The sequence below is a fragment of the Malaclemys terrapin genome, chromosome 4, assembly GCF_027887155.1.
Source record: "Malaclemys terrapin pileata isolate rMalTer1 chromosome 4, rMalTer1.hap1, whole genome shotgun sequence".
In the NCBI taxonomy this organism is placed as follows: Eukaryota; Metazoa; Chordata; order Testudines; family Emydidae; genus Malaclemys; species Malaclemys terrapin.
This window is the reverse complement of record NC_071508.1, coordinates 22,712,644-22,725,159: the sequence shown is the minus strand read 5'-3', so window position 1 is coordinate 22,725,159 and position 12,516 is coordinate 22,712,644. Positions and strand designations below refer to the sequence as shown.

Genomic DNA, 12,516 nt, shown 5'->3' with positions numbered 1-12,516 from the left:
GGGACCTGCTTAGAAAATCAGACACCCCTGCCCCCTTAAGATATCTCCCATTGGGTGCGTGCACTCAAAAGTTTAGATCTGTACTTCTGAGCATTAGCTGCTTGCAACCTCAGCCAGCCTGAGGCGGGATTCTAGATTTGAGGGACCAGTGGTGTGTTCCCAAAGGGGACTCCAGTATTCCTGTGTCAGTCTTTTCCCAATGCCCTTCCTGTGTGTAAATGAGGACCCTCTCCCAGAAGGAACATGTGGATTCTTGGGGTCACACATGACACTGATCAGTGTACAGAGGGGCGGCTTGGTGAGCTTTGTAAAACTCACATTAAGCTTTAAAACAATTTATTTGGCTTCTCCTGGCCTCAGAAAGAAGCTGACATGAGATCAATGTTGCTGGCAAATGACTCATTTTGCCCTGGTTAATCTGCTCGTTATGCCCATCAACATAGCCACCTCTGTTTAATGGCTGTCCTGACAGCTAGATCTTAATTAGCCAGCAAACTCCTTCCCAGCCTAATCACTATTGGGGAAATACAGCTAGTCTTTTTCGAGCGTCCGGCTGAAAGATGGGAGTTGCTGATGCAGCAAGGAAAGCCCATGCTAGGTTTCGTCACCCATTGCTTTTCCTGGGTTTAGGGCCCATTGTCGCCCTGTGCCTGTACTGCGGCTCTTCTGTTCACTCTTCTGTTTCTCCCTCCTGCCACGTTGTACCTGTGCTGCCGTCTTAGCCAGATAGTTCCCAGCACTCAGCGCATTCTCCAGCTGCAGCCAGACTGCATTCTCCCTCCTGTACCGCAGGGCCCAGCTCTCTGTGTCACTGGCTCTACCTGGAGTCATTGGCTCCATCCAGAGCTGGTGAAAGCGATTGCAGTTCCATTGACTCAGGTGGAGCTCGGTCTGCTTACATCAGTTGAGAATGGGCCCTGCTGTTAAATAAGATACGTGACATATGTGCAGAGGGATGGGGTTTGGTTCTATAGAGAACCATCCTCCAGGAATGCTTGTGCTTCTCAGAGCATTGGGGTGGAGGCAGACAGAGCAATAGGCCTGGATGTTGGAAGGAGAGTGGGTTTGGGGGCATGTATAACTAGCCTGAATCTTGGACGGAATCCCCTACTGCTCTGTGTAAATTGCCTTGGGGATCTTTAAATTGCCTGTGAAACTAGCGATATCCTCATTTTAACATCTGTGAAGGCTAGGCCTCATTGCCTAGCGGTTCAGAGCTTCATAGCATCCTTGCTGCCTTTGAATGAGGGGAGTGTTAGTCTGATCCACAGGTAGAGAGCCCAAGGCACGATGGTAAAGTTACTTGCCCAAGTGTCCTTCACCAAGCTGGGATTTGAGCTCCAATCACGCATCTCGGTGCAGTGTTTTCCTTGTAACTTTCTGCACTGCTCAGCAGTGACTGTGAGCCCAGCACCTGGTGGGGAGCTCAAACCCACATCTTTCTCTCCAAGACACGAGCATGCTACTGGCAGTAATACTTTGCCCTTTGCTACGCACTTTCATCCAAGGATTTCAAGGCATAACGAACTATGCCTCTGATGCCCCATTGATGTAGGTGACTGTTGGCCTGAATTTACAGGTGAGGGAAACTGGGGCTCATACTCGCGCAATGAATCAGTGTCACGGCCAGGCATAGAACCCAGAGGCCCAGTACCCCGCTCCCTCCTGCCCAGCTGAGCCAGAGGGCGTCTGATCGTTTACAGTGTCTTTTCTGCTCTCAGAAAGAATAAACCTTCAGCTGACCGTGGCTCTTTGATCAAAGGCTTTGAACTCTGAACCCTATTGAAGTTGCTTGCGGCTCCCAAGAACAGCTGAGGAATGTGACCCTGTCCGAGGCTCAGGCAATTATTCGCAAATCTTCTGTGGCTTTTGTTTCCCCTGCAGTATTCAACCTGTCTACGGAGCCCAGCATCCTCCTCTGGATCCCCGGCTCACCAAAACGTAAGTGCCGCATGTCCCTGGCCCCCCTCTGGCTCTGTTTCCATTGGAGGACTTGCTTTGCTGGGATGTTCTCTGTCCCTTCTTGGGCAGGGGCTCTCCAGACTTCCCGTACTCCCTTGAAGCCTTGCACCTGTAGGGCATCTGTTTGACTCCAGCCCACGTTCCCAGTTGATGGCTTGTGTGAAACGAGCCCATGGCCTCACCTTAGTAGCAAGGAGTCCGCATCATAGAACTACTGTCATAGCCACTGCCTAGCAGAGAGACCAAGGATTTCTTGGGCGATGGTGACTGACCTCTCCCTTTGCTCTTAGAGGGGATCCCTCCTGGGCAGTGGGGAAGACCTGGCAGCTTGTGTGTGGGAACCACATCTCTGCTGCTTCCCCTGAAGTCTCTGCCCTGTGAATGAGCAGCACTTCAGCCCCTGGGACTGTCGAGTCAGCACATTTCCCCAGCACTGAAAGGGAGACTTTATCTCCTGGCTCTGGCTCCTTATCACGGTGGACTTCGACTCTTGGAGCTTGAAGGTAGTGGGAGCGCTCTCCCTGTGTCTGAAATCATCATCAGGCCAGTCTGGCCAGCATGTGAGCACAGAGCTGCTCCTGTACCTCTCCCTGGGTTGAAAGTATCCATTATTTTTCCTGTTCTTTGTATGTAGCTGGGGCAGTTGCAAACCTAGGAGCGGCCTCATGCAGCCTGGAGCTGAATCAGTTCCTCTCCTTTGCCCTGCTGGGCAGAGTAGATAGACTTGAGCACCTTCCTGATAGGAACGGTTAGCTGGAGCATTGGCCTTCCCTGTGTTGAGACTGTACCAGCTCTGTTCTGCCTTCCGGCGTTTTACTTGCCATGGGGGTTACGTGGAGGGATTTCTTGCGTTCCTTAGCTCATGCCTAGGAAGGAGATTGTACCATGGGATGAAGAGGCATTGGGGGGTATACCAGAGGGCAAAGGGAAGGAAGTATTTGGAAGGGGAAGGGATTGTACCATGGGAGGAAGAGAAGAGGGTACGGGGAATGGTCTTGTGTGAGAAGTAAGGAGCTTGGGGTTGGCTCTTTCTGTGGCACTTACCCTCTTTCCCTGGCTCCCAGCTTCATTAAGGAACGTTCCAAGGGCAATACGCTGCCCCTGAAGAATAAGAAGGCCTCTAGCTTTCACGAGTTTGCACGCAACACCAGTGATGCCTGGGACATCGGCGATGATGAAGACGAAGACTTCTCCTCCTCTTTCCAAACCCTGAACTCTAAAGTGGCCAAGGCCACAGCAGCCCAGGTGCTGGAGAACCACAGCAAGCTGCGCGTGAAACCTGAGCGGGCCCAGTCTGCTCTCAGTGAGACGCCAACCAACTGCAAGGTCATCAAGTCCAGCAGCGAGGCCCAGCTGTCCAGATCACCTGGTAAGAGAGGCAGTGACCAATCTGTTGCTCATATGCTATCCTAGCTTTCTGGCTTTGAAGCTGGTACCCACGTACTGTATTGGTTGACTGTGGAATTCAGCCCCCGGCTACTAATTTCAAAGCCTTGGTTTGCCCAGGTGATCCTCCATTCTATTCCAGTGCCTCAAATCCAGGCCATCTGATTCAGCTGTGTCCGAGATGCTCTGCCTATGGCTCTTTGGGACCCCACGTGCTGCTCTTGGACTCTCTGGGCCAAATTCAGACCTTTCCTAAGCGAATAGAGCTCTGGTGGAGCTGCGCCCACTTGGGGAACAGGTCGGAATGTGATCCTTTGAATCTGATGGGATGCTTTGCCTTGATCCTGGCCTTAGTGCCCAGCCAGAGCGCTCTACCTGGTGTGCTAGATTAACTCCTCTGGATTAGGTGTCTTGCTAGGTCAGTGCTGCATCCTGGTCTGATCCCAGGCGTGTGATTGCTTTATCATCAGAGGCAGCAGGGTGATGGGACACTAGATGGGGAGGGCTCTGAGTTATTACAGAGAATTCTTTCCCAGGTGTCTGCCTGGTGGGTCTTGCCCACATGCTCAGGGTCTAACTGATCGCCAGATTTGGGGTCAGGAAGGAATTTCCCCCCAGGTCAGATTGGCAGAAACCTTGTGGGGGTTTTGCCTTCCTCTGCAATGTGGGGCATGGGTCTCTTGCAGGTTTAAACTAGTGTAAATGATGGATTCTCTGTAACTTGAAGTCTTTAAACCATAATTTGAGGACTTCTGTAACTCAGCCAGAGGTTAGGGATCATTTCCAGGAGTGGCTGTGGCCTGTGATTTGTGGGAGGTCAGACTAGATGATCATGATGGTCCCTTCTGGCCTTAAAGTCTATGAGGTCATGTAAATGTGTCCTTCCATGCTGCCAGTGGACCTAGAAACGCCCAACTAAATACTCACCATGTGAAAAGGAGCCGGCAGATGAGTCCAGCCACCAGGTGGCATCAGAGGCCACGTAATGTCTCCATTTCTGTTCAAGCTCTGGCTGAAGTAGGCTAAAGGAGGCAAGGTGGGGTAACCTTCAAGGTCAGCTTCCCTGGGACTCCCAAGCCCCCTCACTCTCTGAGGTGTGGTGGAGTGCGGGTTGAGCAGCGAGCAGGCATGCTGAATGCGAAAGGGAGGAAGGAAGGCAAGGACGAACATTGGGAGTGAGAGGAAAGGGTCGATCAGGAGGAAGTGATGGAAGAACAGCTGCAGGGAGCTGGCCTTGTTCCATCCTGGCTGCTGGGTTTGCAGCCAGGCCCTCCTGGCATCCCATCCCTGCGCTGTGACTTCCTCAGGCTGGATCAGTGGTTCATGGTATGAAAGTGTGAGAGCCGCTACTGCAAAGCGGGGATGCCTGGCTCCCCAACAGTGGGAGTGTGGATGTGGTACAGGATGGGGGAAAGCCAGTGAGGTGGTCATTGGCATGATGGGAGACTTAGCATGATGGGAGACTGTGTGTGTGTGGGGGGGGGCAAACAATGTAATTAGTTTAAAGAGAGAGCTGGACAAATGTGTGAGTGGGATTGTAGGGCTGGGTTGCTCGTGATGGCAGAATGCAGGGCTTGGCAGCCCTGGGGTCTCCTTTTGGTTTGTCTTATGTTCCCAAAAATCTCATGCTTCAGGGCGTCCGTCACCTGCAAGGGTCAGGAAGGGAAGTTTCCCCCCAACGTATTCTGGTTTTTGTTTTGTTTTTTTTTGTCTCCTTCCTGTGAAATATCAGATTTGGCCAGGGCTGAAGATGGGACACCGAATGGGGAGGGCCAGGACTCTGGGGTGGCACCAAGCATTCTCTTAAGTATTTGGCTGGCTGGTTCTTACTCACATGCTCAGGGTCTAACTGATCACCATATGGGGGGTGAGAAGGAATTTTCTAGCAGGTCAGATCGGTAGTGACTGGGGGGAGGAGGTTCACCTTTCTCTGTGGCATGTAAGGGCGGGTCACTTGCCAGTATTATCTGGGTATCTCTCACGTATTCAATTCCCTGCCATTGCGGGGGCTTCGGGCACTGTGCACCTCCATCCCTCCTATTCTCTGCCTGTGGAATAGAACAGTCCAGTCTCCTGTGGGCTGCGCCCCTTTGGTCTAGTTTCAGTAGTGGGGTTTAGTGTGTGGGAGCTGAGGGCGGAGGGGTGGCGTGTCCCATACAGGAGGTCAGACTGGGTGATCTGGTGGGCCCTTCTGGCCTAAAACTCTCCGATTCTAAGGGTGGGGATCTCGGCAGGTGGCTGGGAGCACTCAGAATGTGATCTGGTCTCTTTTCTCGACCAATAAACTTTTCCAAGCATTTTCCAGTGACTAGAGAGCAGCTTGACCCTGGGGGGACTCTCCTTTGTTTGGGGGCTCCTGAGAGGTTTCCGTTCCATGTGAGGATCCCAAAGCACTTGTACAAATGTGAGGGAATGAATTCTGAGGGAGGGATTTATCCCCATTATGCAGGTGGGGAAACTGAGGCACAGATCAGTAGAAGAATGAGGAGTAGAACCTAGATCTCCTAGCCCCACTCCTGTGCTTTAACTGCTACTGCACACTGCCACACCACCACACACCCCGCTCACAGCATGTCCGAACTCTCTGAACCCTCTTCCAGAGGATGCCTGCGTGCGGAACGCCCTGCACAAACAGCAGTCCCTCCCACTCAGACCCATCATTCCACTCGTCGCCCGCATCTCCGACCAGAACGCATCGGGGGCTCCCCCAATGACCGTGCGGGAGAAAACGCGCCTGGAGAAGTTCCGGCAGCTCCTTTCCAGTCACAACACAGACCTGGGTGAGTGCGGGACTAGTTGGATGGGTCATGAGGGCACTTCTATGCCAGTCAGATGTGGAACAGTGCCACTGGGCTGATGGATGGGATTGCTAAGGGGCGCTGGGCTCTGCTGGAGGCTGGTTCTGCTGGGTTGGGCTCTATACTCTTAGCAGCAGCAGTCTCCTGTTGATGTTATCAGCGAGTATGATCAGGTCTCCACTTGTTCTGCACTTGAGTCCCAGGCATCAGAGACATAGAGCCTTCCTTGGGGCTCGGAGTATCCGGAGCCTGCAGGAGCAGACTGGGGTTTCCTCTCCTTTTAGGTGTAGTTCTACCTAGCCGGGGACCTCACTCGGGACGCGCCTAGGATCTAATCCATTGACACCACTGTCCGTTTGCAGATGAGCTGAGGAAATGCAGCTGGCCTGGCGTGCCCAGAGAGGTCCGGCCCGTGACGTGGCGACTCCTGTCGGTGAGTGCCGACCACTGCGGCCCGGGGTTCCTGGGGAAAGGCTGAGCAGCCTTGCGCGGAGCTAGGTGCAGCAACACCCAGCACGACGCGGTCAAATCCGCCCCGGCGCCGCAATCGGCGGGAGCCCGAGGGTGAACACAGCCCAGAGGTCCACGCAGGGATGTGAAAATGAACGTGCCTTGGGCTTGCTAAATGTGAATGCTCCTGTGTGCGTTGAACTAGGTCCAATCGGCTCTCAGTGCCTGGCCCCAGGGGCAGATCCATGTGTGACCATCTAGACACGGGACTGCCCAGTTCCATGGTGGGACATGACCTTGAATATGGAGCCGTTCCTTATGTATAAATTGCCCTTTCCTGTGCAGGACACATTATAGGCTACCCAGCAAAGAATCCAAACTCTTCTTTGCAGGACATCTTAAAGCTGCATGGCAGAATGGAATGGAGAGCCGTGCCCTGAGGAGCTTGTGGTCTTGCCTGGGCAAATAGGATTCCAGGTGCAGAGCTCCTCAGTGCAGGAGACTCAATGGAATAAATGGGCTTTAGGGGGGGAGTCACTTGGAAGCTGCCCTGACTGTTGGGAGGAGAAAGCACAAGAACGTGAGGAGGAGACAGAGGCACCTAAGGAGCGAGGGGCCTAGGGTCAGATGACAAAGGGGCCTGAACTCCCAGATGGGTGGATGGCAGGGACCTCAGCGAGGTGACGTGGTCGTACTTAGCTCCAGCCATAGAAACTGGATCTGAGGGTCTGAGAGCGTCACTAGCATGCCATTGAGGTGTACACTGGTGCATGTGAATGCAGACGGTGCGCAGAGCGGTGACCCCACCAACTATATCGAATGGCCTTGGGACAAGCCCGTAAGGGGAATCTGCAAAGATTTTTATTTTTTTGCCTGTCTCATTCGCTGCTCCTTTGTGATCTAAAATGGCCTAATTTTTCAGCAGAGAGAGCCTCCCTGCTCAGCTTCTTCCCTTTTTTAATGACACTATAGCACAGAATGGTTGTTTCTCACACTCAGCACCACAGTACATGATCACCTTCCAGCAGTGCCTTAAGCAGCATGGCTAACATCTGTCATGCTTAAAAATCCCTCCCTGCAGTCGCACAGGTTTCGGAGTCGGGTGGGATGTCTCAATGCTGCCAGTTCTCCAATCCACTGAGGAGTCCTGCAGCGAACCTGGGGAGACCTGATACTCCTAACCTTCAAACCCCACACTTTCTGAGGTTGCTGATGGACACCCTGAAATGGGCACGCCCAGGCAGCGGGGAACAGCGCAGTCATTAGCAAAAGCCATGTTAAAATACAATGAAGACTCCTACCCCCTTTGCTTGTTTGGCCTCTGTGTTAAAGCCAACGAGTTCTCCCTCAGCGGCGCGCTCATCTTGCGTATGCTACATGTTCATTTTCTTCGCATCCGCCCCTTTTCTCACAAGATCTCGCAGGCTCTAGCTAACAAACTGGTGCTATCCAGCGCCTTCATGTACCACGTGATCTGATCTGAACGCCCATCTCAATGTAGTCTCGCCTCCTGCTTGGAGTGGAGCCCTACCTGCTGCTTCACATACCCGTCAGTATCTTCCTGTAGCTTTAAAGAGCAGTTGACAAATAGTCAGACCCAGCGCTGTCTTCAGCTATTCATGTAGAAACAAGCAATCAGATCTCATGCAGCTGGGTGTTGGCAGGTTGCCCTGGGGTCAGGCAGGAAGGATATCCGACATCATGTGCTGGGAGCTTTGAAGCCCTAGAGATCTCCCCTCCTCCAACCTTTGCATGCAGGCTGGAAGCGCTTCCTGGACAAACTGCTGCTTGGCAGGATTGCAGGGAACTGACGGTGGCTAGGGCAGGAGGGAGAGGGGAAGGGGACCTACTGTAACAGGCTGCCTTCTGCTGCAGGGCTATCTCCCTGCGAACAAGGAGCGGAGGAAGCTGACCTTACAGCGCAAGCGGGAGGAATATTTTGGCTTCATCGAGCAGTATTACGATTCCAGGAATGAAGAGCATCATCAGGACACCTACCGGCAGGTACGGGCCTTGCTCCTCCTCCTTTTGGTCCCTGCACTCAAGGGTAAGGCCCTCCTGCCACCCGGCCTCCTCTCCCGCTCTCCGTCCCCTTCCCCCCATACAACACTTCCCTTCTTCCCCATTCTGCCTCTTGCGCTTGCCGCTGCTCTCTGGCCCGCATAGGATCACAGCAGCTAAAGTTGGGGAAAGCCATACAAGGTGGAGTCCATCTCCCCCAGTGAGGGCATGGTGTAGTGCCCCCATCCTACCTCGTTACTGGCTGTATCAGATGTGTCAGTGATTCTCACCGGCTGGATTTGCCACCCAATCGCTAGCTTTAAGGTGCCAGCCTTCTAGCTGCTCCCCCTCCTTCCCCAGAATTGAGCGGTGGGGGCTGGAGTTTAGACACTTCCCTCTGCCTCTCAGCAAGGTCTCTGTCCCTGGGGGTGGCTGAGGGATTCGGCCTCTTCTCTCCATCAGCGCCTCGACAGAAGAGTTGCGCTGATTTATACATGCGAATCGCAGCTCCCTCTCCTCCCCCGGCCTGACCATCGAGGTCAGTGAGTCTAACCCGCTCTGCCTCTCTCCTTTTCAGATCCACATCGACATTCCCAGGACAAACCCTCTCATCCCGCTCTTCCAGCAGCCGCTAGTCCAGGAGGTGAGGCGGGACGAGTCTCTCTAGCTTCCCCGCAGTGGGGCAGGCCAAGTCCTGCTGGTGACCAAGGGCTTCTAGCGGGAGACTCTTCCGTTCCACCCAGGGCATCAGGCCCATCTGGCTTTGGTGTGTGCTCCTAGGGGCACCTATTCTGCGCTGTGAGGGCCCAGTGGAGTTAATCTAGTCATCTGGATTTGGGGATTTGCCTCCACCCAGGGCCGGCCTCCCTCCTTTCTAACACGCGCTTTAGGATCAGCCTCACCTACATCTGTTTGGAGGAGGATGTAGGATGTTAATGTAGCCACCCCACCATTCAGACACCAGCACCCCATGGGAAGGGGATCTTGCACAAGGATGAGTGTTTCCTCTGAGTAGAATGGGCGGGGGGAGGAGAACCCGTTGGCGCCCCAACCGGGGCCCCTTTGTGCTGAGTGCTGTAAATGACAGTGCCTGCCCCCAAGAGCCTACCATGAAAATAGACCAGACAAAGGGGGAAACTGAGGCACAGAGTAGGGAAGTAACTTGCCCAAGGTCACAGCAGATTATTGGCAGAGCTGGGATTAGAACCCCAGTCTCTTGTGTCCCAATCCAGTGCTCTATCCATGTGACCACAAACATGTTCATCGTACCTTCAGTTCGGTGTTCTGGCTGTTGGATGACACATCCAGTCCCTTTTGCCGTGTGGTTGGTTTGGGCTCTTCTTTCGAAGGAACAAAACCACAATTGGACTGTGTCGTGCTTTGAAAGAATCATAGGCTAACCTGGGCCAAGCCCCTGTGATTCCAGAATAAGTGTGTGCAGGTGGAGGGTTATAGCAGTAATACTGTATTGGTACAGTTCTGTGGGTTAATGTCTCTGCGTAGACCAGTCCTATTGTGCCCTGCAACTTATCAGCAAAGTTCATTTAAACCTTTTGGAGCTCTCTTTTAAAGGCTAGAGATCTGCTCTAGGGACTCTGGCCAGGAGCTCCAATTATGAAGGGCACAAATATAGTTGGCCAAAGGTAACTCAGAGTTGGTCAAAAATCTGAAGTTCTATTTGAAACCAGCCCAAGGCCATCATGCCAGAGTAGGCTGCATTAAAGCCTGGTCATCAAAGTTGGATGTGCAAGGCTTTTCCCTGTGGGAGCTGGCATGAGGATCCCAGCCTCTGTTGTATGAGGCCCAGAAGGTTTAGCGGGGTTGCTAGGGTGTACAAGCAGCTTGATAAGATGGAACTAAACTGATCTGCACTTCGGGCAGAGTTCTTGGTCCGCCAGTTTTCTGAGAGGACCCACTAGAGTATGTTGTAGGAGGAACTCAAGGACTTTCACATAGGCAGAACTCTGCCAGGGCACCAGGAACCTGACATCTCTCTTCCCACTAGAGTCTCTCAGATCACAGGCTATTGACATGCCAGAAGAGGGCATGGGATTCTGGAGCCTAGGCACAGGGATACTTCAGAAGAAGCCTATATGCAGTCAATCCCAGCATGCTCTGTAACCCACTGGGAAATCAGAAAAGCCCTGGGGTGCCCTACTCGTAGAACTATTTTGGGATCCATAACAAGGATGTGCTACTGCAGCAAAGAGACACAGCAGCCTGGTGTCTAACTTGGATGTTCCACAGCTGGAAACTGGCTTAGTCGGAAGCTGTCTAACAGTGCTGCGAGTTAAAGGGCTCCGGCTTGTGCGCGGACGAACGTCTTGGGTGACCCACTCTGGCAATTTTCAGCACAGTCAGACAGCTCTGGTAATACAGTAAAAACTCGACTTGGCCTTTGGAAGGGGCTGACACCACATCCAGGGCTGCATCTGGATCTTAGAAACTCAGGCTCCATGTTCACTCACCAAGGAAACTAAGGCTAACGTTTCAGGAGGTATGGGCTGGGCTGAGAGGGGGAATCTGTGCTTCATATACACCCAAGGGAGTCCTGGTTCTTTAGCTTGCTTACTTTTTATCCTATCAGTGTTGCTGCTAGGAATGGCTCTGCCAAACCATGATAGCTCCCCCCTGCCACGCCCCATCTGCCTATCATGCATGCTTCTCTGCCTCTCCTCTGGGCCTGGCTAACACAGGTGTCTGGCTTTCCTCCTTGCTTTTCATAGATCTTTGAAAGAATCCTGTTTATCTGGGCCATCCGACACCCAGCCAGTGGCTACGTCCAGGGGATTAATGACCTGGTCACTCCATTCTTTGTCGTGTTCCTCTCCGAACATGTTGGTAAGTGACATCTGACGCTCAGAACATGCAATTGCCTCTTGAGTGGTGCTGCAGTGGTTCTGAATTGTTAGGATGAGACAAGCTAATCTTGCTGGAGAGGATCTCTTTGCTATTCAACTGCTGCACAAAGCTAGAGCTGCACCTTACCCTTCCTGCCACTTCTCTCCTCCTTTTGGATTGGCTTTAGTCTCCTAACGTACAGGGCTCAGCAGAGGCAAAAGTGCCAAGGGTGTATTTACATTTGAATGCGCTTAATCCGGCTGTCTTTTTCCACATAGTGGAGCCTTTTATTGGTTTTGAGGCTTTGCTTAAACCCATAACTGAATTTTTCTTGCTCTTCTGGCTGGAATTCCGAGCTGGCACTCACTCAGTGCCCGAACACGTGAGCTATAAAGGGACCCTGTTTAAATTAAAAAATTAAAATTAAAATAAGATTGCTGCTCTGTTACTAATGCATCCACAGCTGATTCAACCGGAGAGCTTTTAAAACATGAATTGACTTCTCCCACTTCTGCTGGTCTGCCCCGTTGAAGTTTTCACCTTATTAGCTGGTCAGTTTCACTACTGTCTGATCTGCACTTGAAGTGTCAGTTCTCTGGTCTCTGCTGTCTTGTTTGGGTTCACTGCATCGCAGGAGAATGTTTAAAGTCAAACTGCCCCTTGCCCCACAAAAGCTTTCATTGCTGCTTTTTAAACATAGGGGTTTAGAAAACCTTTATTAGGAACAGGATGGCTAGTCTGTCATGAGGTTAAACGTATCTTCAAACTTCCCTGAAGTCAATGGAAAGACTCCCTCTGACTTCACTGGGCTTTGGATCAGTCCCTGCGATGACAGTGTCTGATTCCAAGGGCCTGATCCTGTGAGGGGCTAAGTCCTTTCCACTTGCATTCAGTGGGATCTGAGAGTGCTCAGCATCTCTCAGGATTGTGCTCTGCGTAAGGGCCTGGGGAAGCAATGGCACGAAGCCTAAAAGGGCTTGCTGTTTTTTGCCCTAGTGAACTTCCTTTTCCACAAAAGGAACAAACTTGTGTCCTGGAAGCGACTGAGAGCAGGCCCCTGGCTAGTCTGTACCTTCGT

General features: G+C 52.4%; 1 protein-coding gene across 1 annotated transcript in view; it reads left to right on the top strand.

Annotated features, from left to right (window-relative positions):
- Positions 1 to 12,516, top strand: part of TBC1D22B (TBC1 domain family member 22B) — a 39,306-nt gene that overhangs the window by 4,214 nt on the left and 22,576 nt on the right. The window contains exons 2-8 of the mRNA XM_054025808.1: positions 1,885 to 1,941; positions 3,027 to 3,331; positions 5,949 to 6,128; positions 6,509 to 6,579; positions 8,472 to 8,600; positions 9,175 to 9,240; positions 11,324 to 11,438. Of these exons, the coding sequence (XP_053881783.1) occupies positions 1,885 to 1,941; positions 3,027 to 3,331; positions 5,949 to 6,128; positions 6,509 to 6,579; positions 8,472 to 8,600; positions 9,175 to 9,240; positions 11,324 to 11,438 (923 nt within the window). The remainder of the gene's footprint in view (positions 1 to 1,884; positions 1,942 to 3,026; positions 3,332 to 5,948; positions 6,129 to 6,508; positions 6,580 to 8,471; positions 8,601 to 9,174; positions 9,241 to 11,323; positions 11,439 to 12,516) is intronic.